The sequence below is a fragment of the Zonotrichia leucophrys genome, chromosome 9 (genome assembly GCF_028769735.1).
Source record: "Zonotrichia leucophrys gambelii isolate GWCS_2022_RI chromosome 9, RI_Zleu_2.0, whole genome shotgun sequence".
Lineage (NCBI taxonomy): Eukaryota > Metazoa > Chordata > Aves > Passeriformes > Passerellidae > Zonotrichia > Zonotrichia leucophrys.
The window spans coordinates 25,229,455-25,254,194 of NC_088179.1; the positions used below are offsets into that span (position 1 = coordinate 25,229,455).

General features: G+C 46.0%; 1 protein-coding gene across 3 annotated transcripts; it reads right to left on the reverse strand.

Moving 5' to 3' along the window:
* Positions 1-23,840, reverse strand: TSC22D2 (TSC22 domain family member 2). Of its 3 annotated transcripts, none has more exons than XM_064721018.1 (4): positions 21,582-23,840; positions 9,108-9,179; positions 2,349-2,400; positions 1-1,606 (listed from the first exon to the last, which is right to left on the reverse strand). In XM_064721018.1, the coding sequence occupies exons 1-4, from the start codon at positions 23,522-23,524 to the stop codon at positions 1,373-1,375; spliced, it is 2,301 nt and encodes a 766-aa protein (XP_064577088.1). In that variant the 5' UTR covers positions 23,525-23,840; the 3' UTR covers positions 1-1,372. The 3 variants fall into 3 exon arrangements, with proteins under 3 accessions (XP_064577088.1, XP_064577087.1, XP_064577089.1); XM_064721019.1 differs by having other exon boundaries at positions 1,469-1,606; positions 9,071-9,179; positions 21,582-23,821; XM_064721017.1 differs by lacking the exon at positions 9,108-9,179 and having other exon boundaries at positions 21,582-23,821.
* Between the last annotated feature and the right edge of the window lie 900 nt (positions 23,841-24,740).

Below are 24,740 nucleotides of genomic sequence, written 5' to 3' on the forward strand. Positions count from 1 at the left end.
TTCAACAAAACTGGTTTAATTTCAGAAAATGTGTTAAAATATATATATATATTTGTACATCGATTTGACACACTGCATTAGTTTACACAAATGATGGTCTTTTTTGAAACTGTATTTATGAAATGTACATTTTTAATTTAAATACTCAGTATACACTGCATTTAATCTGCATGTTGCATTTATTAAATACATTAAATCTGCAATGTAACAAAACGTTTTCTGCATACGAAATTCAAAACACCATTTTAAATGAACAAAAGATGGCTCACTTCATTTATTTGTTTTAACAACTAGTGCCTAGCACACTAGCTTAGCTCCACCAACACCAGCTGTTCTTTCTCTTTATTGACATTGTTCACAGACTAGTACATATTACACTAAGAGTGCTGGATAAAAACATGAGGTACGGAAGTGGTTCAAAGATTACAGGTCATGCAGATCATGCGAGACAGCAAAGAAAGTTGTGAATGAGAAAACACTAAATAAAAAATACATAAAGAATGTGCATTATAAAATTAAAAAAAAAAAAAACCAAAACAACAAAACAAAAAACCAACAACCAACTCAATTATACAGCTTTGCTTCTTTGGTTACAAAGTAGGTTGAACAATTTCACAGCTTTTTATTCCCAACCAAAAAACCAAACCAAAAACGAAATGTCAAAAAGCAGAGGAATCATGGCCCCCTTCTCTCTATTAAAAAGTAGAAACAGAAATGAGCAAAGTTTTCTTCATCAAAATAGCCCATCACTTATTTATTATATCACAAGGACTGGTGACTACCTGTACAGATGCACTATGGTCTTCATACTTACACTCTATACAAAATTTACATTCAAGCTGGATCTTTACTACCGTAAATAAATACCAAAGGTCAATTGCCATTAGTGTTAGAAATACGCCAGGATTCTTTGTTCAATTATTGCCTAGACATTGTATCTATTAACGCAATCCCATCTATCATTTTACCCATACAGAAGTTTATTAAAAAAAAAATTCAAAAGTTCTGTGACATTGTTCATGTACATTATGAAAATAGCAGCCCTGTAATAAATAAAACAAATAAATGAAACTAACATAGGCAAATGTTACTTATATGAAAAGAACAGTGGCTCTGAAGAGGAACTGCTGCTCCTCACCAGCCAGCAAGGCCCAAAGCAGCCCGGCAGCGATGGCGCCTCGGAGCGCGGCGCGGGCGGCGGCAGAGCTCCGTGCGCGGCCGGCCCGGCGCGGGCTCCGTGCGCGGGCTCCGTGCGGGCGCGTCCTGCGCCGCGGCAGCGCGGGTGATTGATTGTCTAATACTGAAAAGGCCAAACACACAACACAAGCAGGCTGCTGGCTCGGCGGGCCGGCGCTGGCGCGGACGGGCCGGCTCACGCCGAGGACACGTTGGGCTGCGGCGGCTGCGCGGGCTGCGCCTGCGCCGTGCTGCTGGGGGCGGCCTGCTGGCTCGACAGCTGCGATAACTGATCGTTGTTGGAAAGGGATTTCAACAGTGCATTTTCTCGTTCAAGTAAAGAGTTTCTTTCAACTAATTCTTTTATTTGTTCCTTCAGAACTTCCACTTCTTCTCTCACTGCATACATCAAATGGCTTTTCACTAGATCCTGCAAAGAACAAGTGGACGGTTACACCACGGGGAAGAACAAGTTTCCTTCACCCCAGCCCCAGAACTTACTGTTACTGCTTTCACTGCAGTAAGCCTGGGGAAAAAAACACTCATCACCAAACATTTATGAATAAATCAGTCTTTGAGCACAAACAACCCAGCCCTTATGTGAAGTGGGCCTGATATGAAAAGCTTTGTCTCCAGCACTCCAGTCACTCCAGTTCTGCGGAAGCCAAGGAGAAGAGTGATGCCCCAGCTCCTCAGAAGGAAAGCACCTGCTCTGATGCTGTCACCTGGGGGATGGCTCTGTGGCACGCAGGCCCAGCCACTGAGGCGTGTGAGGACCAAATCAACAAGAAAGCTTTTACACCATCACAAGCAAAAATCCAACAGCTCTAACTGAAGCTGAGCAGTGTGTTAAGGATGACCCTTCAGAAAAACTAGTAATGAACTTGGCTAGAGTAACATGCACTCTATTTTCAGCACTCCTTCAAGTTCAATCACCTTCTTCACAGCAATTTGTAAGAAAATTAACTGAGAAACATTTCTAGGCCAACAGTAAAAGCAATAATGGTTTGTGGTCATTCATAGATGATACAGAAAATCCTTTATTGATGCTCTCAGTCTTACCCACCTGGAGGGATATCACAGCCTCACAGAAACACAATAAAGCAGGAAACTTATGTTCAGTGATGAACCACATTAATCCTATCAGAAATAACAACTTATATTTTACTTACCATTGCCTGTTCTATTTTGTTGTCAATGGCAACAACGCTTGCACCAGAGGCACTGTAAATACAATGAGAAAACTCCGTGAGTGTTATTGTATCACTCGGGTAAAACTGTGCACCCGCAGGGCTCCTGGATCATGCTGTCACTGGAAGGCTGAAGATTAGAGTCAAGAATCCAGTACACACTCACAGGGGGTGTCCCATGTCCCTCCCGCCCCTCCATCCCGTTGCCCAGCACAGTTGTGACTCACAAGAAACACTGCTCCTTCAGTTTATATCTTGTCACACTGGGCTTATGACACCCATAACCCTAAAAATGCATTAGAATAAACACTAAATCAACTGCTTTGATTCCTGGCCTCATTTACCAGCTTTCTTCACTGAGGGAAACAAAAATTCATGGGATATTCATCAGATTCTTACCACTAGCATTATTTCTTCCCAACTGTTTTTATAAAGCAATGAAGAAAACATCCAGTTTTAGTATCTGTTCTCTGGACTCACTGGAGTCCACCTTCCAGGTAAGGAGCTCCTGGCACAGCAGCGCCCCTGCAGCCTGTGGAGCAGCCGGCAGGAGGGCGAGGCAGGACCAGGGCCCCGCAGTGAATTCTGCCTGGATCCCGTCTGACAGCTGACAAACACACGGCCGTGGGTCACAGCCAGGGCCAGCTCTGCTCCACAGACACACTGGTGCAGGGCATCTACCAGCACACCTCAGTACGCTGTGAGGATGTAAATTCCTGCGCCAACAGGATCCCAGACTGGGATCTCTGCATCCTGTGTGACAGAAATGCAGCCCCGAATAGCCAGGGTGTGTTTCCAAGTCCCACCAGAGGCACAGAGGCCAGTCCCTCACTGGCAGCTCTGGAGATGGATTTCAGCAGGCTGGGGGTGCCCTGTTCCCCCAGACTCTGGTTTCTCCCTTCAGAGAGGAGCTGTGGCTCTCCCCAGGGCACGCAGGGCTGCAGCAGCCACGGCCCCGCCCTCCACAGCAGCCTCCCAGCCCGGCTCTCAGGGTCCCGCTCCCCACCCGGCCCGGTGTGACACACACAGGAGCTCCCGGGCTGTGACAGCCCCGCCACTGAGAGCTGCTGATAACACTCCCAGCCACGCACAGGGCTATCAGCAGCGTGCAGCCACCGTCAGTAGAGTTAACACGGGGAAAATGCAAGGGTTGCACTCATGCTGGAAAACTCGCCTCTCACCAAAACCAAGTGTTAAGAAAAAAAAAAATCACTCGAGGCTTTTTACAAAGAGTGTGGCAATGTGCTCAGCAGTACTAGTCACAGATGTGAAACACAGCTCAGCTCCTGAAAAGTGATACTGGCCAGAGAAGTTAATTTTAAGGGCTCCCACAGAACCATCAGCACTAGAACTGGGCTTTTACAAGCAGAGGGCATCAGGTTTGCAGACTGGGGAAGTAACAGCCTCTATTTCTACTGAACCAATCTTCAAACCCAAACCAAAAGCACTGAATATCCATTTCAGAAGAAAATTGTTCCAATCTCTTACTGTCTTCTAAGCCTCTTCCAAACCCTATCTACGGTAAACCTCCTCAGAATAAACGCTATTTATAACTCATGCCAAGGGAAGCATGCCTTTTTATGCTGAGTTAACATATGTCAGACTCATCTGACACTGTCAGAAGTATCTGTGTTCATGAACCACAAAACCCCCAAGACTCCATGTCCTCTCACAGTCCTTCATGGACACCACTCTACACATCAGATGAGGCAGCTCTGAAGAGGTAACAACAAGAGAAGGACAATTAAAGCAAACTGCACACTTAGCAGTGGGATCTCCTTCCCCATCTCTGCACCATAAGTACAAATTTTGTCAAGACCCATCTAGTCAAACTTGAGACTGGAACTTTGTTCCTCTATCCCTGTTTCAGCTACTTTGTAGTGTGATTATTTAAAACAACAAACCCCACTACACGACTCTAAGTAAAGGCATTCAAGCAGTCGCTTTCATGAGAAAGACAGGCAGCCTTCCCTCAGCCTCCCAAAGAGCTGCACCTGCAGGGCACACTGCAGCGGCACCTCTCCTGTGTGTACCTTGTGCTCTGAGCTGCTCTCTGCCTGTGGCTGTAGCTGTACCTGCAGGGCACACTGCAGCAGCACCTCTCCTGTGTGTACCTTGTGCTCTGAGCTGCTCTCTGCCTGTGGCTGGGTGTAGGAGCTGTCCCTCCCTGCAGCGTGACTGCCAAGAGCCAGGGAAACCCCTGCTTTACCATACACACCCCACACACCACCCGTGCTGAAAGCCCTAAGCAGCTTTATACTCTACTCCGTAATGTTCTTGCTGCTCTCATTCCCAGAGCAGCCGAGTCTGGATTCCAGCCCTGCTCCCTGTACACGTCCCAAGTCCCACCTTCAGCAGGCAGAGGCTGGCACCACGCAGACCCCTCCTCACCCACCCAGGAGAAGCTCCACACTGACACAGGGTGCCCCAGTTTGCCATCAGGATAAAAGCTGGCTATACTTCATGTCACTTTCTCAAAGCAGATGAGAATTAGATGTTATGGTAGCACAACCCCACATGATTTTGTTCTCTGTTCATCTGACAGTGCTCCCAATACCAAGCAGCTCCTATGGGACATTCATGAGCAGAGCCCTCCAGTGACAGCTGCTCTCATGGGAAACTCCAAACACACTGCCAAATCTTAAAATTTTGTATATTTTTCTCAAATCCTAAACTCTTGACATCAAATTCCAGTTTGCATAAAAATATTTTTATGCCATGTCTGCAGAATGGCATTTATAAATACAATCCAGTCCTTATGAAAAGGCCAGGAAGAAACCCAAAATACACCTTAAACAAGTCTTTTTGGATGACTGAGTGGAGAGAGAGTCTGACACATTCTGTGAGTGCACCATCCACTGTAGAGCCAATGCCTCAACTTGCAAATCTTGGAATCAGAAGAGGAAAGACACCATTTAGCTCTTGTAAAAAAAGACCAATTGCTGATTGCTCCAAGAGCTGCAGAAGTCTGACAACAACTGTCAAAACTGCAAAAAAATCCACATCAAGTACCACAGGGCAGATGGAGGGGTGCATTAGGCATGTAATACTTGTTTTTAACAGCAAAACCCCCATCCCATACTGAGCTTCTGCAGCCCACAAAGTATCAGATCCACTGAACATGGCACACTTCATTTTGACTTGGACCTCACAGTTAAGGCCATGTCCACAGAGGCTCTACCCAAAAGGAAGCTATATTCTTACATCAAGTTCACACTGAAGCCCACAAGGTACATGGCAAGATTTACAGTCAGCAATAACATCAAAGGTACCCCAAGCACAGTTTATCATTCCCAGAGATGGACAGTAATCCCAGTGTTTTCCTACCTTAAACACCAGGTAGACAAAACCCCATTTTATCAGAGAAATCCTCATTTTGATGGTTTAAAAAAAAAATCTCAGCGGCTTTTGCTTTACCTGTTAAATTGTCTTTATCTCAGCTGACACGTTCTCTCACTTTTCCCACTGTGGGAGAAGGGGGAGCTGAGCAAGTGGCTGCACGGGGCTTAGTGCCAGCAGGATTAAACCAAAACAGCCCTTTTTGGCACCCAGCATGGGCCTGGAAGGGTTGGAGGTAAGGACAGATTTGACTGGGATGTTCTAGACTGAATGGATTGCTGTTCCTTCTGTGCAGCTATTGCCTGGAAGCTCCTGTGCTTGCCATGGGCCTGCCTGCCTGAGTCTCTCAGAGCCCATTGCTTGCTAGCGGCCACTCTTTGCTCTCCCTGCTGCCACACTGCTCCTTATCACCCCACTGCTGTGCCTGGAACACTTGATAACAGCCACCAACCACCATGTGCCTGGGCTGGCAGGTGCCCAGGCAGTGCTGCCACACTGGGCAGGCCGGAGCTCCAGCCCTGTGGTCATTTATTCCTTCCCCTCATTGTTTACTCATTTATGAGCTACTGTCTTAGCACTGGTTGAGCTATTCAGTCCACACAGAGAAATCTTATCTATTCTTGAAAGAGTTAAGGTCTATTTAATTAGCCTCCATCCCATAAAGACATTTTATAATGATAGCATCCCAAGCAGTCCAATCACCTATGCAGCCTGGAAAGAGGATCTGTGTGACTATTGCAGACTTCCATTATTGTTCTTTGTCAAAGCCATGTGAGAATGTGCAACAACCTGAGGCAGTGAACTCACCGCCTCAGGAGTTCCCACACACACTTTGAGTTAATTTATACTGTGAAGGCTTAATGCTTCACACATAAATGCAACGGAAGCATAAATCCTACTGCTTTAAATTCAAGATTCCCAATAACGTCTGTGCTTTAGGCAGACCCACCTAAAGCTGTGCACCTTTACTGTGCAAAGACAACCCAGGCCCAGAAGAGCAACCACCCAGACTCACGTGGACATGCCAAGAAGCCACTATTCCCCTTCTTAAATCACATCAGCTGAAAAAACCAACACGTGAGACTTGTGCCTCCAGCAACACCTATGCAAGCACTGTGCATGAAAACATCCCTGCTAATGTGTCAGTAACAACAGCATCTCCCTAACACTTACTGGTCTGAGTGCCACCAGCACTCTTCCTGCCACAGCGTGTTGGTGAAAAATAAAATAGTTTCTATTCACTGGAGCAATTCAGCAATCTCTTTCTCTCTATTGCAGTATCATGTGTCTACCTTTGCCGATTTCACCAGGTCCCTGGAGACAGTTACTCATAGGGGAATAATCCATATTTGTTAAAAAAAATACTAGAATTACACAGAAAGATTTTCTGTTTATCCCGAAGTCTCCTAAGTCAAGCCCCTCAGGTTCACAAAATACTTCTGAAAGAACTGCAAAATGTAATTAAGAGCTCACTGCCAGCAGCCTCGTGGTCCTGGTGCTCTGCAGTGTGGCAACCCCCACATTTTGTGATGGGCAAACAAAGGGACAAGTCACACAAGTTTCTTGTTTTCACAGCAGCAATTTTTCTTTCCCAAACCAGAGATGCCAAAAAGAAGCCCCAGGCCATGTTCTTGTTAGAGCCCCCACTGTGTCCTGCCCAGCTCCATCCTGCAAGGGTCCCACCACCAGCTGCACTGCTCACTGATGGCCCTGGTGCTCCCTCCACCAGCTTTTACTGCAAGTTTAGAGCTGACAGCCTCTCAGTTTCAGTCATCCAGTGAAGGAAAGCTGCCTAATGTGACCTTAAAATCCAGTAACTGGGGTATAAGTGAAAAACCTGCCAAATCCCGTCCAAGACTTTGGAATTTGAATGGATTATAAGTTTAAAACACATCAATCAAATCAATCCTGATGAATTGCATTCTATGCTCTCACAATTGCTTGTTTCTACTACAAAGAGTTCACTGGCAAAGGTGCAAGGTTATTTTAAAGGTAACCATTTACATTCTTCTATCTGAATTTAATGTTTTATATCCCACATTTCCAGCATTTGCTTCAGGCATTGTTCATAAACGTCAGATTTGTGAATCCTCCATCTTAATAATTCATTATTTGATTTTAGGGTTTTTTGAATTAGCTTCCTCATCTTAAGACTTATTTTGAGGCATGAAAATAGAAAAACAGCTGAAGGCTAGACCACAAAGTGACCTTTTGGTCTACAAACCAAATGTGTATTCTAAGCCCTGAAGTTCGTTCCAGTGAAATAACAAAGTCCTTGAAACCTAAATACCAACTCTGTTCCATAAATACAGGGAAGTGGCATCATCCAGAGCTTGAAGCAAAAACATAAATTCGTCCAACTTACTGCTGAAAAAGGAAGATGTGCTTTGAAACTGAGCTTAATGCCAGCACCCCAGCAATACAAAATAATTTTTTAAAAAAGAGCAGAACACTAAGCATTACTTATAACCTTCATCATTGTGCAGTATACAAACTGTTGCCAAGCAAACTTTAAAGGATTCAGTTGAGCTGTGCAAGTTGAGAAGCCTTTCAAGTCAAATACAGCCAGGACAGTGACGAAATGGTTATCAATACTTCAACAGCCAAACAAAATTTACATTCTACACAGCTTGTTAAGCAGAAGTTTTGACAAGCCAGAGCAGCACAAGGCATTAAATCACATCATCACTACGACTTTGACTTAATGCTGACAAAAAAAAAAAATCCCTCAAAATCATTAAAGCACAGGAGAGAAACAATTTGCAGCTACTGATGAATTAGTAATGCACCTCTCTCAAGTCCTATCCATGCCAGATAAGACTTTGTTGCACTTCACTGCAGTTTCTCACCATGAGTTCAATGCTAACCTTGGAGATTTACTTTGTCCTTGTCACAGTTCACCTATGGTCCCCATCCAGCTTTACTTGAGCAGAATGAAAGTAAGCCAGAAGGCTTTTTTTCCTGGTTTAAAGATTATATATATATATATATCTTAACTTTGCCAAAATTGTGTTTAAACGTAGTATTTTCACGATGTGTTTTCTGATATAGGACTCAATGCCAAAAAGTTTCCTCTTTTGGAAAAGGAAACTGAATATTTAGGCTAGTCGCCTAGGAGCTGACTAGCATTAAACTCTGAGCTTACACATCATGTATGATACATGCATAATGGAAGGAAGAAGAAAAAAAAGTCATGTCATATTTTGGAGTTTAGTTCCACATTTCAGAACAAACACTTCACTTCCATGACCACTTTCACCTCTTCAAACTGCAGAAGCCCAATATGGAGTTGTGAACACAGGCAGCAGTTGTGTGCAAACAACAACAATGAGAAACTTGCACAGAGCAAAGCAGTTCATGCATACCTCAGCATGTATGCATTCCATACTCAAGCATCCATACCTATCCCCGGTGGTCTTTGACTCGTGTAACTTGTTGAAATGGAACGCTTGGTAGAATGCAGTTGACGGATTCCTATGAGATCCAAGAATCAGACAGACATATTGAAAATGGTACGTAATAAAAATACCAACTCTCTTCATTCAACCTGCATTACAAAGTGAATTAGCTGTCCAGACAGGTTAAACTAATGTTTGAAAGGCCCCACTGTTTCTATGAGTTTGCATTAAGGACACAAGGATCCAAAACAAAATAGTAATTCTCCAGCCCTATGGATTTTCAGGCTATAGCAAGCTGCTCCTTTACAAAGATGAGACTGTAAGGCCAACAATAAGACATCTCCTGTCCTGCTGGCAACACTGCGTAGTTTAGCTAACCACCACCCTAATGCCAAACATACCTAAACCCAAGAGACACCTTTCCATTTTTGGTATGTTCCAGACTACCTCTACACACAGTGCCCAGTGTTTCCATCCTACTTAACCCCCTGCTTTGTACTCAAAACAGATGATTCCTTCAAGGGGACCTGGAAGTCAGAGCTCAATACGCCACATTCAAACTATGACACGTGAAGTTACAACTGACAAACAGATCCAGCTAGAAATGAGCAATGGAACATCAAGTACCTTTGTAAGCTCCTGTCAGCCACCTTGCCCTTGCCGAGGCGCAAAGGGCTGCTGGAGCCCCAGCCCTGCTCTCCCCAGAGCACAGTCCCCCTCCTGCTGAAAGCCCCACACTGCCAGAGCCCTGAGGCTGCCTGACAGCGGAATTAGACAATTCTACTTCTCCAAAGTCTCATCTGAACATTTGTTGTGAAGGGGACACTGGATGAAGCACACACTTCTCTGCTGCCAGTGGCTGCAGCAGCGTTATACTGAAGCTCAAACTCCCTTCCTCAACTGCTCATCCTCGCATGGGCAGAGCTGCACCAGTCCTAGAGACAAATGCAACAGCCTTGCTGAAAGATCTTCAGAAACGCAAACATAAGTTCAAATTCCTTTCAGAATCTGTTTTAAAACAGGATGTTTATATCACATTGGAAGCACAGGTATCAATCCCTTTTCTAAGTTAATGGCAAGAATATTTCTAAAAACAACAGTCTTCAAGTTACTCAAATATTTCAACTGACATACAATTACTGCGTAATAAAAATCACATAAAGTAAAACAAAAATATCACAGAGGCAGCACCATAACAAAACACTATCAGAAGTAATTAGATTCTCATGGCAGGTGTATACCAAAAATCTTGGAAGGAGAGTGGTATTTGTGTATCAGCAATGATCAGGAAGTGTCTGAGTTTAAAGTGCCTGTCACTCCTTCTCCCACCTTCAGCACTGTACCCTTCAATAAAAGAAAATTCACACAAGTCTGGAATTTAGCTTAAAACCTGCTACAGAAGTTGCTTGATTGAAACTGATAAACACCATCCTCCTATGTTGGTAATATCCACATTTTCCTAAGAAGCACTGCACACAACTCAACAAATAATTACAGGAAGAGCAACACAATAGCTAAAGGACATTTGTGTAATAGGACTTCACATGTGGAAAACAATTGGCATCTGCAGATCAGGAGAGCACAGCAGGCCCAGGCTCTTCTTTCTAACGCAGCTGTCAGGAGCATGTACAGTCCCTTCCTCGGAATGAGGCTGTAAATAGAAAGTCATTCAACTTCCAAGATAAATTTACTTGTAGCATATAAAGTCACGTTGCTACTGTTAGGTATAAAAAGTGGTTTATAACACACAGCATGTATTCCATATAGTCTATTTTTGTACTGATACACTCTATGCTCTGTATTTGTGTACTGTTTTTAAGCAAGCATCTGAAAAGATATGGAAAAATTTTCCTTATTAGATTCTCATTTGTAATCCCTACTGTTGAAATTGCTTTTGCATTACTTCAGACAAGTAAGAGAATCTTTTCTACTCCACAGCTATATATTTTAAAAATGATTAATGGGGGTGTGTGTACCTAAACAGGAAAAGTAAATCCACAGAGGCATCACGAATGATGCCTCACATGCAGATCTGAACTAATATGACTGAGTTTCAGACTGCTGAGGCATCTAGTTTAACCATAAGAAACAGTGAAAGGTTAGAGAACAACTAAAATGCCTTTCTGCTTGCAGAAACAACTGAGAAAACAGCTTACAGGAGCACTACAGCCTAGCCTGCTGCTGTGCCACAGCTGGAGCCCCCAAGCCCTCCGACACTGCCCTACGTGAATGCAGGGACAGCCTGGCCCAGAAAAGCAGACTGCCTAAGTCTCTTCCCTGGCAGAAGGCCAGGTCTGAGGTCAGGACTCAGTCCCACTCCTTGCAGATTGATGCAGAGGGACTGAGAGCCACACAGGACAGAAATGTCCCAGATGCTGACCCAGAGAAATAGCAAGCACCTTCCACAGAAGGTGCTCCAGAGCTTCTCTTCCTCCATCTCTGGTGAGAGAGACCAGGTATCCCCAAGGGTACACGGGCTGAATCTCATTCCCAGCTCAGTACACTTAAACATCTGAAGCGTATTTCAAGTGGCCAAAAACGTCTCTATGTCTCTCTAAACAAGTCCTACACAACATATACTGCATTTATGTTCTTTAAAAGCTCATGAATGCCAATATTCACAACTCACTCCCACGCTCTTGTTTCTAAGAACCGTTTTCACACAACAGAAAATTTGATCCAAATTTAAAGGAGACCTTACTCAGTTCTCTGAATGCCCAGGACATCAAGCTGTCCCTTTAAAAGGGAAGCCTAGACCTCATCCCAAGTCTCATGTCACTGTTGGAAGTGTATCCTTCCACTGCAAATCATCTGGACAATATGCCAAGTACAAACTTCATCCTTGAAGGCTCTGTTTGCTAGAAACCATGCCTGTGAAAGCTGGCAAATCATCAAGTATACAGATAAATGCCTTTTGGTTCAAGTAATGATACTGGCTTTGGACTGTGTATCAGCCTGACCACAGATGCCTTTTTACCAGCTACTTCCTTTGAAAGAAATAGTAACATCATTGTCCATGAACAAGTCTCAGTATTCAAACTACTGACCAACCTCACACACTGAGGGCAACAACAAGAAGAACACATGTAAAACAGCACTTTTTTCCCAGTAAAAAGTCAATATCAATTCAGACAGTTCTCTCACAACCTGAGTTATTTTCTTTAGGTTTGAGAATAGGAATGATGCAAAACATTCAAAAGGCCCAACCACCTGTCTTTGAAGAACATGAGAACAACATGAACAATCCATGCTCAGTACCTCTAAGGAAAACCAAAGAAGAACAGAAGCACATATTCACAAGCCAGACAGAAGCAAGCACACATGGGTGACCTTTACAGAAGCTCACTTCAGCCATAACTCCCTCTGAGAACAATTAACAGGTCCCATAGAGAAAGCCACAGGAGATGTGACCATGTCATAAAATTAGTTGCACTTTTAATGCCACCTTGCGTGACATTTTTGTTGGTAACAAAAGGCTGTTTACTGGAGTACTGACTATGACCTGCAAGGGACACTGATTACAGCTGCTCTCAAAATTACAGACTTGGCAGGGTTCATCTGAGATCTGGATGAGGGATTTGATGATCACTTGATCAGAGTTTATCAAGAAACTTGCAGCATAGTTTATGGCATTTTGAGATTATGTTTACACTAGTAACAGAATTCCTTCTCTATCCTTCTCCATGTCCTTTTAAAAGATGTTTCACTTTATTTTTAGCACCTTCTATTTAAAGCAGCTGCAACTTTGAATTAGCTTTCTTTCACAAGACTCAATCTACAGAACAGTAACTGGAGCACAAAGCTTTGGAGGAGAAAACTAACAGGGACTACATGTGGGGGAGTCAATGCAAAACTAAGGAAAATAACATCTCAAGCTCTGAAGCAATGTGTTTAATTGCATATTCTGTTCATGTAGTTCCTTAAAGCCATTATACCTGCTATACACACCCTAGAAGGCCAGCAAGAATTCAGAGGTTTAACACTCAGTTTTAGGTGTATTGTAGCTACAGATAAGAGGAAAGGCTGATTCAATGACCAACCCACATGACAGTTTTTGGGACAGCGGCTCTCTAACACCGCAATGGATTTAAAGGGGTTTCACACGCTACTACAAAACAAACATATTGTACCAGCACAGAGAAAGCACACTGCAGGGAACTGATCTTCACTGGATAAACCAAAAGCAGTAGCCCATACTTCTTCACCTTGCTCTCAAAAGAAGATTTTGGCAAATAATTTCCTGCAGTGACCAGAAGTCTCTAAGGAGAAGGAAATACAGACAACTGCCTCAAATACACAGAGCATGAAGTCTGGCAGAGGCATTTCACTGACCACTTCCCTGCTCTGTTGAAACATTGGCATCAAGCTTCCCCTGCTCTGAGTGGGCTTGAGTATTTAAAAACAATACCAGGAATATTTTCCAAATCCTACCAAGGTTATTACTTGCTTTATGTAATTATGTGATTTTAATAAATAACAAAAAAAAAAGGTTCTTTATTATGTATACTGGGTCATAACCCTACATTAATTCTGAAGGAGCTTTGCTGAAGAGTTCAAATAGTGAATTCCAGTATGACTATTTAATACTAATCAGAGAAAGAATACAACAATTTCTAAGTATCTTGTTATTCCTGATTTCAACAGCTGCAGCTCAAAACTCTGGAGTCCAGTTCTCTTGGGTCCCACAGATTGGTCCCCAAGGCTCAGGAGTGCTGCACAGAACTGTAATCATAACAGCTTTATCATTTCCAGATCCAGTGATGACCCTTTCCATCCTCAGCACGCTGCCCTCCCACGTCCCAAAGCCAGGCTGGGCGCACTCCTGTCCCAGCCAGGCACCCAAGGCTCTCCTGGCTCCTCCTGTCCCAGACAGCACTGCCACAGACAGGGTAATTAACACAGCACCTGCTAATGGAGCACGGCTCTTCTGTGAAGGCTGCCAGTCAGGCTGAACTTTAATTACTTCATCTCACAAACTGCGGGAGGACTAATCTGAGAGCTTCTGTTCTTAAATCAAAATATGTAACGAGTGTAAGATTTTTTGTACTAACGATTTGTCTTCTCGCTGGATATAATCAACCTTCAGTTCTTGGAGGGAGGATACAGAACAAAGTAGTTCACACGATGCACAGCTTGGCTTCCAGGCAGAAAAAATCTACAGCAGATCACATTTTCAGAGAGAAACTTATAGATTACAAGCTGATAACAGCAATGCAGAAAGTCTGCCTGATCTAGTCAGGGATTCTTGCCTCTATCAAGTAGCTTTCAAAAAAAGCCATAGAAAAACTCACCAATATTATCCATCCACGTTTGAATGAACTGAGAAAAGTTAAAAAAAAACCCAAAACCAAAAAACCAAACAAAGTCTTTTTGATAATAACACCCATGGTCACAACAAACACCTTGAACTCCATTAGGAGTGGAGCCCTTCAGCATCTACTGATACCTGCCAAAGAATATCACTATGCCATCATACTCTCCTGCAAATTACGCCATCCATTCAAAACAGCAAGCTCTGAGTGCTCCTACCCAGCAGACCCTGATATGCTCGTATAAAGGAGGGAGCAAAATAATAAATTCAGCATTTCTGAAATAAAAAAACACATTTGCTAGTATTGCATTATAGATCCAAAAATCTGCAAAACTCCTCAAAATTATTGACTTTTATACAACATGGCTGGTAAAGAAAAGGCATGTATTTATATGTATGAAGCTGTTATTGAAGATGATCAGGCTCCTGCTGCCTGTGATGCCCACAAAACCTGATTTTCTCAAACACAGTGATAAAGGGTAAGGTGCCTGTGATTTCTGATAAAAAGTGGCCCTGCATAGTGGAACAGGGCTTGAATACTCATTCTCAAATAAAACTGCCCTAAAATGAGATTTTTTTCCCCCACTAAGTTGCAGTGACACTTTCAGCTATTTCAGTCATCTATAAATACAAATGGCTCCTGTTTTTTTGACAACAAAATATTTCAGTATCTGTGTGTGTGGGGGAAATGAACGGATAAAACAGCTTCAAGCAGACTCAGGTGAATCCCACCTGTCCTACTCATGTGATAATGGTCAGGAATGCATGGATGAGCAAATGCTTCAAATTACACATTTGGCTTTAAAAAAAAGATGTTAGATCCTAGGCCATGTATGGCACTTTGTTTTTACACAGTATATTATAAATCTGTCTGCCTTCCCACAACACTTACAAAGTCTCCACCACTCAAGTTTCAGGCCAGCCTGTGCTGTCAGTGAGTGTTCACCACCTGGTTTACAGAAAAAGTATTTTTAAAAATGCATTTGAAGAGTTGGTCAAGGTATTTACAGGCCTTGCACCCACCAAAGAGTGCTCTACACAGGAGACATTCCCAAGAGCTCTCATCCACACCCGTACAAAAATAGCCAAAGATGGAGAAGCAAGCAGGGTTTTTTTAACCCACATTTGTGACCACCTTATCCTCTATTGGATATTACATCTGCTTGAGATGCAAAAGCTTCAGACACTTGACTGACAGCAGCATGTCATCTCCTATCCGAAGCTCACACACCTGCCACAGCCATCCCCTCCCAGACAGACGGGTCAGACTCTGCCCTCCGGGGCTGCCCAGGGCAAAGTGCAGCAGGCGAGGGAGGGGATCCCTCCTTTCCCCAGCACCTGCAGGGCTGTGCCCACAGCCCCTCGCCACTGCCAGCCTCGCACGGGTACCGACAAACCCACCAGCTGTCAGTGCCGCTGACAGCTGACACCTCTCCAGGGCACTGATCAATGTCTCTGCCTTCTCTCCACACTGACAAAGGCACTCAAGCAGTGTCACAATTCAAATACATCCTTTATGGCTTCAAAGGGAGACCACATATACACGCTCTTGGACTAATTTTGTCTTGATTGACAAAGAAAATTAAGACAAGCGTATAGCTGTCCTTCATGTGGCCAAGTAATTCACCTGCCCTGCCTGAGTGAAAATAGACTATCCCATAAGGCAAAGATTTCCTGGCACTTAATACACATTCATATTTATGAAGGTGAAGTTTAAAGACAGAGTAATTTTCAAGAGGAATGAAAGTACAACCTTACTCTGCACTTCAAGTGATCTCTTATGTCTGGAGAATCTTCTCAGAAGACAGCGGCTTTAGCAGTTACTATAAATATTTCTGTCTTTATACTTTGTCAAATATAGGAATAAAAGCAGACACCTGTGCTTGACAATCTAGATTTACTGAACAGAACCATCCAGATGTACTTTAGCAGGAGGAGTGTCACAAAAGTTTAAGGAATCGTTGCTGACACATAAAGCACAAACAAGACTTGCACTTCTGAGCAAGAGAAACTGCTAATTGCCAGCTTTTAAGCAGGAAAATTAATATTCAGCCTCAACATGCAACAGGCTGAAAACTCAAATATCCAGGAGAGTAACAGGGAGCAACTCCTCTTTACTATAGTGTCACCTGAAGTCATAAAAATTATCAGCAGCTTCCATAAAAATGCAGCCTCTGAGAACTTTCAGCCCGTCTGGTGTCTGAGAGCAGTTTGGTAGTCCTGCCTTTTCAAAACATCCAAATACTTCAATATTCAGCTTTTAACAAGAAGTTTAAAATAGCTTCCATAAAACATATGCAGTTATTTCTGTCATACAGACAGTACTCAGAAATCAGCTATGGAACATCTTTTGTAGGAGATGAGGAAAAAACTAACCCCCAGCAGCTGAGCAGAACACTTGTGAGTCTGAGGTACAGGGAACCTCTCCTGTCAGGGCTGGTCACTACAGTCTTTGAAACAACCTGAAGAGTATCACTGTGAATTTCTTTCAACTACTTTCCCCATTCCCTCCTTTTAATAACTCTCTCATCTGAAACACTTAATGTACCTCATAATTTTTAAGAATATATTGACTCCTCCTTAACAAAGGCATTTGAATGTTTAAACTGGGAAACAGTACTGTCAAACAAGCAACCACAGTTTTGTTTAGCTATCTTGCACCACTCTAAAAGTGACTGCACAGCATGACAGGCTTTCTACTGTGCAGAAACCCATGCAGTGCTGCAGTTACCTTTGGTAATTTTTGTTATAGAAAGTATAGCAAGCAGTGAACACACCCAACTGGAGTTCCTTTGCATTAACCACCGTTTGCTGCCATGAGCTGCAGAGGCCACCCCAGAAGTCCCAGCTCAGTTTTCGAACTGCCCGTCAAACCAAAGGCTCTCCAGGCTCTGGAGCGTCTGTCCAGGCTTCGTTCCCACCTGCTCCCACACACACTCACAAACACGGGCCTTCCGCAGGAGAGCTGAGAACAAGTCTGCAGCTGCAGGAGAGCTCAAGCCTCTGTAAAGTTTAGGAGCAAGGTGAAGAAAGGGATAACACTGCAAACTAATGCAATTCAAGTATCATGTACTGGTAGGTACTTGCAGAAAACTTACTTTTTTTTTTAGGAGCACAATAAAATATGCATGTAGGGCAATACTTAAATGACCCCAGGCCCAGTTTAGTCCTAATGTGATGAACATGGTCTCAAGAGCACAGTTCCCCCAGCAGTTGGTGCTCCATACGAGTACGTGATTTAGTTGAGCTTGCAGCCACGCTGCAGAGAGCCCTGCACAATCAGGTTCTCAACAGCTCAGCTGCCATAGCTGACAGTTCACAATTGCAGCCATTCATTAGTGTTCCTGGAATACAGCCGGAACAGTTCAAGCCGGGCAGTTATCTCTGGAAAATGATCTATACTCTGCGCCTTTTCCAACAGCCCTAGTAATATTTTGCCCCAAAAGTCTGCCAAACATGTAGGAGGTTTGAACAAGCTTTCTCAGTAACATTCTTTTAACAGAAGCCACATATTTCTTTTCCCCCAAGAGCCAAAATAAAGTTATTAAGCCAGATGAAATATTCTGCTTGTCAATTACAAATCTGTGTATACATGGGCATAAGGGCAAGCAGAGAACCTGACACACACTGATACCAACATCCTCTCAGGTGTTCTAACTGCCCTCCCTTCAAAATAATTAGTACTAGTGCTGAAGTCCAACAAAAGAAGAGTCAGAGCAATTTTGAGACCTAGTTCCAATAACGTTTTTACACAATTAGTATTTTCCCTGTTTGAGACAGCAATACCCGCATGTGTCTCAGTACCAGTACTGGTTCCTCCATCCTTTAATACTGCTGCAGCTTATTTTATTTGCAGCCACATTTAAAGAGGAAAATGTGTTATGCAGTAAATATTTCATAACTTTCACACACAATTTTTTCTTTTTAAGAGCTTAGCAATTTGGAAACATCAACTGAAATACTGGCTTTGCTTTTCAAGGAAGGTGTGACACACTGAAGGCTTTCTTTTTCATTCTTTTGGGCCACCTATCCACCCTTTCTTCCCCCACAGACAAAGTTTTCCAATTAATTGATTTTCTTCACTATTCATCAGGTCAATGCAAGAAACCACAGGTTTTTACGGACTACTGGCAAAGTGTACTGGGCTATGGGAAAATGAAATTAAAAGTCTTTGGGCAATGGCTTGGAAGAAAGCAATCTATAAACATAGTTCTCTTTATATATCATACTGGATCACCTCCACCCCTAATAACCTTAGATGCTGTTCGATTTAAAACAGCAGACTATAAGATAGGAGTAATAAAAAAACCGTTTCAGAAGTACATGAACTGATCAACTTTTTACATCATGTTTACTGTTTTACCAACACGCTGCTTTCAAAGAATTTCCATCCTAACTATTTTACCTTTAAAACAGTTCCTCTTCATATTCATAATGGTAACTTTCCAGGTAAATCCAGGGTATTGAGAGCTATACACTACTCCTTGATGAGTCACTGCTTTAGAAGATGACTAGAGGAGAATGATCTACACAAGTCTGTGAAGCTTCAAGTATGTGCAAATACTGAAGTACAACTGAAGGTGCCAGAAGAAACATGGATACCTGCCTCCGCACTGAGCCCCCTTTCGGGGAATGTTACAGATTAATAGTACAAAAGACAAAGAGAAAAATGCTTTCCACAGATTTATAGCTTCTATGACCACCAAGTAACCTCTCTGAACTGAGCTGTGCGCTAACTTCCTGGACCTGCCAGCACAAACCATGACTCATGATGTATCAGCTCCCTTTGTGCTTTAATAGCTTTATCAGTGTCAACCCCCAGCCTATTAATGACACTTGAAGGTCTTCATTAACTATTTCACCACCGATTCCAGTAGAGAAGGCAGCTGGGCAAAGCCCATGGGAGGGGCAGCACAATTCAAATGGCTGGAAAGGGGAAAAAAGCAGGAGCAAGAATAGAACAGCCGACAAGCAGGAGACAGTTTTACAATAAAGCCTTCTCAGAGAGTAAAGCAAATAAAAACCGAAGGTAAAACAGCCTTAACAAGCTGATAGGTTTTCATTCTCACCTTTCTCTGTCTGAAGCCAGTGCAAATCAGGCTACTGTTTGAGGGGAGCAAAGAATAAACTTCCATGTACTGTCTCTGTATCTATCTCCTATGTTATGGATGAGGTCTAGGTCTGTTTAAGGTGAGCTTTGGTGGCTCACCAGAATCACCTTCCCAGCTGGGAAAGACTCTCACACCGTACATGTGCTCCTGGCTTTCTGACAACCCAGCACACCGCAGTTTTATCACCCAGTGCAGAAGCTGACAAACGACACATAGGCACTCCTTCACTGATAACCAGACTTTCATTTCTCTACTGAACACCACAGCATGGCCTACCAAAAAGGGCCACTGCATTCACACCCCATTTTCATTTCTTACTCATAGTTCTCATGGCAAAGTGTCTGTAAGAGTCTCTTTAGACATGAACACCATGTAAAGCACCACTGCAAGGTGGCAACTGCAAGGACTAAACTAGAAAATTAACTTTAAGAATCACTGTTCTGGTAAGAGCACCAAGAACTGACCCACTGGAGTGCCACACAGTTACATGCCCGTAATTTGAGTAAGCAGAGTAAGTTTTTCTCTGTCTTTACACAGAAGTTATTAAGTTGTCACAGATAATCATGTTCATTGCCACAATTTATACTAAGTATTAGAAGCTATGGAAAACAAATGAAAAATGCATTCTTTTCTTTCTGATTCCTGAATCAAGAGAATGATTAAACACCAGACAAATCGTTTTCTCAAAAAAACAATGAGCTATGAAAAGAACCCACCAGCTTGAAATCAAACCTTACTTGCACAAGGCAGTTTGTCAGCCAGATTAGCAGTCTTCTTAAGGTGGGCAAACTGCGAGTAAATTTTAAACTTTTAGTTAGTCCTTCACCACTTTATTCAAAACCAGCACAGGTTTCCAAACCACAGCTTTTCCTTGCAGAAAAGCACAGCAGTTACTTTCTCAGACACAGCGTCAGCCAGCGCTCCAGCGAGCACAGGCCTGCGCTAAACCTGCAGTCTGAACTCTCCATCCACTGCACCCCAACTCCACAGACACAGCTGCTTCACTAAAACACCCTCCAAGCAACACTGACTCTATTATATATTCACGTCTGGTGCTGTCTCAAGGTGAGAGAAGACTTGCAGAGAAATTCACCACAAGATCTGCTCATGATGGACTAATGCCTGTTTTCAAAAACAAGTAACACAAATGTATTCCCTTCCGCCAAACTGCAGCAATTCTGACAGCAAATGTCGGGACTCGAATTCAGTGCTCAAACACTGCTTGATTCTTCTTTCCCTCAAAGAAGTCAATCAAGTGGTTTGGCCTTCAGAGCAGTCCGACGTGTCCATGGGAACAGCAGCCACACACCCACTCCCTCTCTCAGGAGTCTGCTCACACCACACCCCTCTGTTACAAGTTAGAGTTCCAAATTACTTTCCAACTTAAAAAAACTCACTGTAAGGTTGTACTTCCCACCGTGTCCACATCTTTGCCCAAGTAGTGTCTGTTTTCTCAGCACAAAGGACCATTCTCTGCAGAGATTTCCCTGCATACGGATTTGCACACAAATCCACACACAAATCCAAGTACTTTCCTTACTACCTGACACTATAAAGTGTCAACTCTACAGCAGAGTAAAAATCAAGACTCTATGTTAAAAGCCCTGAGATAGCACCACACAGATTTAACACTGCAATACAGTGTCATTTTAACCCAACTGCCATTGAGGTGCTTTATAATGCATTCAGGAAAAATGAGAGAACAGCCCTTCGCACAGCCTCAGCCACTGGCTACAGAAAGGCAGCTTTCAGTCTTCTGATTTGGAAGAGGTAATATTATTCATGCATTAAGCAGCTTCCAGGATACTTTGTACCCCATTTTGTGAGAAAAGTAATCACACTCACACCTTGAAAAAAACAAGTACAATTCACTACTGGCCTAAGTACTTAGCTATGGTTTGCGCTCTTAAAAGAAAAATATAGTTCAGGTGAACCTCAGCATGACCTTCTGAAAATGAGAATTTACAAAAAACACTGGGCAATAACTTGAAAGTTGACTTCCCCCCCCCCCCAAAAAACACAGTTCTTTTTTATGGCATTATAAAATAATTCATACCTGTCTTCATCACCATCAACAGGAATGGATATGCCAAAAACAGAGCTGGCAAGACTGTTCATTGGAGTACTTGCAGGTAACTGAAGAGGATTTGCTAGAGTGTCTGGAATGGGAGGCTTCACAAGAGGTTTATTTTCAGCTATAAGAGAAAGTGGTGGCTGAGGTAGGGGTTCCGATTTTCTTCTAGTATCATCAATCTGGCCTGCTAAGGACTGGGCCTGGGTCTGAAACTGTCCGAGGCTGGCCTGAGGCAGACTGGCGGGTGCGCTGGGCGCACCTTGCATCATCGAGTGTCCGACGTGCTGGGACTGGACCGCGCCAGTGCTTCTGCTGGCAGAAGGGTGGCTCGTCAGCTGGGACTGCACCAGCGTGACAGGGACGTTTGGCATAGCAGCAGAGGCGGTGGTGGACGCACTAGGCACACTTGTACCGGGCACAACCGCAGGCACGCTCTGAACTCCAGGGACCACAGCATGGGGAGCACCAGGCATTCCCGACACTTGACTGCTTCCCCCCATTGGATGCTGAGTCACAGATTTCTGTTGCACAACCCCCGTATGCCCAAGGCCTGGCTGCACCACACCTCCCTGCTGCGGGAGGGCAGGCTGACTCGCGGGTGCCTGGCCACTCTGCAGCAGCCCCGATCCCTGCCCGACTGCTTCGCTGGGCTGCGCTGACACCCCCATCACCGGCGCTCCCACAGCTGAGGGGTTCTGGCCCGTCACCTGCCCCACAGGAAGGCTGGAGGCCACAGTACTTGGAGCAGAGCTTGTAGTAGCCTGCTGAATAGCTCCTTGAGACTGCATAATTGTCATGTGCTGCATGTATTCAGCCTGCCCAGGAGGCTGCGTCGGCAGTAGATGCACTGGTGGAATCTGGGACTGAGAATAAGCAAATTGTTGAGGCTGAGTCACTGGTATGTTTGCCTGCTGCACCTGCTGCTGGGCCACAGGAATGCTTGACTGCCCTACTGTCACATTTGACGGTGCCATGCCTTTCCCGTTGGGTCCAGCCTGTGAAACACCCTGTGGATTTACCTGTGGCTGTGGTTGCTGCGGCACTATCATCTGCTGACTTGCTCCCGAAGCCCCAGAAAACACAGGCTGAGCAGTACTCTGAGGCACGGCCCCACCTACGGGCTGTTGCTGTTGCCCAATGACAAAATTAGGTTGCTGTAGAGAGGACTGGTTCATTTTCTCTGTCTGAAGCAGCTGTGACACAGCAGCCAGGGAGCTGTCAGCTATAGAATCGGGGCCATGGGCTGACGCCGGCACAGTCGAGATCACAACAGAGCCTCCTGTGGCACCGAGGCCACTGTCCCTCTCTTGAGCAGCCTGCTCGAAGGTGCTGCTGTGCCTAATGCAATCTCCAGTCCTGCCCAGAACACCACCACCATCTGAGTCCCGGTCATAGTACTCCATACACGTCCATCGGCCTCGCCTGTAGGGCTCCCCAGTACCGTGGTCCAGCTTGATCACCCTGAAGCGAGAGCTGCACGCAGCAGCCGCCGTCTGAGACATGGCCCCGGGGGCAGTGGGTGCCTGAGCACTGCTGCCTCCCCCCACAGCAGTGCCAGGAGCAACAGCCGGCAGGGGCACAGCCGAACTTTTGGGCACAGCCCCCCCGTTGGGGCCTGCAGCCACCCCAGCAGCAGCCACAGCCAGCTGCCCGTCCAAAATGAGATTGGGAGAGACGCTGCTGGGAGTTTCGGCCTCGCCCACGTTGTTGAGAGTCTCTTCGGAGGAGCTCCGCTCGCAGACGTCCTCGGGGCCGTAGTCGGTGGCTCGGGAAACATCAAAGATTTCAGAAGACACGTCCTCGGTGCGGGACTCATCCGGGTCATCCAGGCTCTCGGTGTCCTCGGTGATGCTGCTGGCCACCTGCGCCGTGGTCACGCTGGTGATCTGGAAGCAGCTCTTCTTCTTGGCCGGCATCTTGGACATGTTTCCTCCGCAGGAAGGGGCTCGGCCAGCCGTGGCGAGGCGAGCGGGACGCTGGGGCGGGCTGTCACGGCGTGCCGGCCGGGCCCCCGGCGCTACCGTACATCCTCCGGCGGCTTCCTGCGGCGGGCGGGGGGCGGCGGGGCTCCTCCTCTTCCTCCCTCTCCGCAGCCCTCTTCCCGCGGCCGGGCCTCCTTCTCCTCCCTGCCGCCGCTCCGAGCGCCCCGCGGCTTCCTGCGGGCCGCAGCAGCGGGCCCGCGGCCCGCCCCGCGCGAGGGGCCCCGCGCTGGCCGGGCGAGGCCCGGGCGGCCCCGTGTCCCCCCCCCCCCCCCGCTGTCTCCGCGCTCTACCTGGAGACCAGCGCCAGGCGCATCCTGCTCGCAACGGGCCCGCGGGCTCGCCCCACGGGCAAACCCCCGCCGCGGGCGGGGTGCCGGCGCCGCGGCGGCCCGGGGAGCGGCGCTCAGCGGCCGCGGGCGGGCGGACCCGCTGCGCTGCACCGGCCCCGGAGCTCCCGGAGCGCGGTAGGGCCGCGGCTCCTCTCGCCCAAGATGGGGCTCAACTTGTGCGCTGCACCCTGGGAGCGACGTGGCCACGCCCCCGGCGGGTGACGTCACGGCCCGGCGCAAAGCAGCGCAACGCGGCGCGGGGGTGGTGGGGGAGTGCGGCCTGCGGGGGACAGTTGGGATATGGCGGCGCACGCCGAGTTCCCCCCTCCCCCCGGGGGTTGGTCGCGCCCGGCCGCACGCAGCCCCGGCCGGCGGAGAGTGCGCGGCCCCGCCGGAGCGTCGGCGAACGCGAGAGAGCGCCCTCGTCGGGCGGGGCCGGGCAGCGCTCCCGCTGCGGTCGGACCAGCGCCGGGCCCGGGAGCTGCGCGGCGGCCCCGGCCCGGGGCCCTGACCCGCGGCACCGCGGCCTCATTCCGGCTGGAACGGACCACTGAGACCGAACCATGCCCTGTGCCCACCTTGTCACCCAGCCCAGAGCACTGGGTGCCACGTCCAGCCCTTCCTGGGCCACCTCAGGGATGAGCACTCCAAACCTCCCTGGGCAGTGCCAAAGCCTTACCCCCCTTTCCAAGGGGAAATTCCTGCTTGTGCCTACTCTGAGCCTGCCCTGGCCCAGCCTGAGGCCGCTCCCTCTGCTCCTGTCCCTGTTCCCTGGAGCAGAGCCCGACCCGCCCGGCTGTGCCCTCCTGGCAGGAGCTGTGCAGAGCCAC

What these genes read in the sequence shown, in the direction of transcription:
- TSC22D2 (XM_064721018.1), bottom strand. Translation starts at nt 23,524, where the DNA reads ATGTCCAAGATGCCGGCCAAGAAGAAGAGCTGCTTCCAGATCACCAGC. An exon ending in GTTGATGGTGATGAAGACAG is followed by an intron (nt 9,180 to 21,581) that starts GTATGAATTATT and finishes TGGATCTCATAG; the next exon opens with GAATCCGTCAACTGCATTCT. An exon ending in ACAAAATAGAACAGGCAATG is followed by an intron (nt 1,607 to 2,348) that starts GTAAGTAAAATA and finishes TGTTCTTTGCAG; the next exon opens with GATCTAGTGAAAAGCCATTT.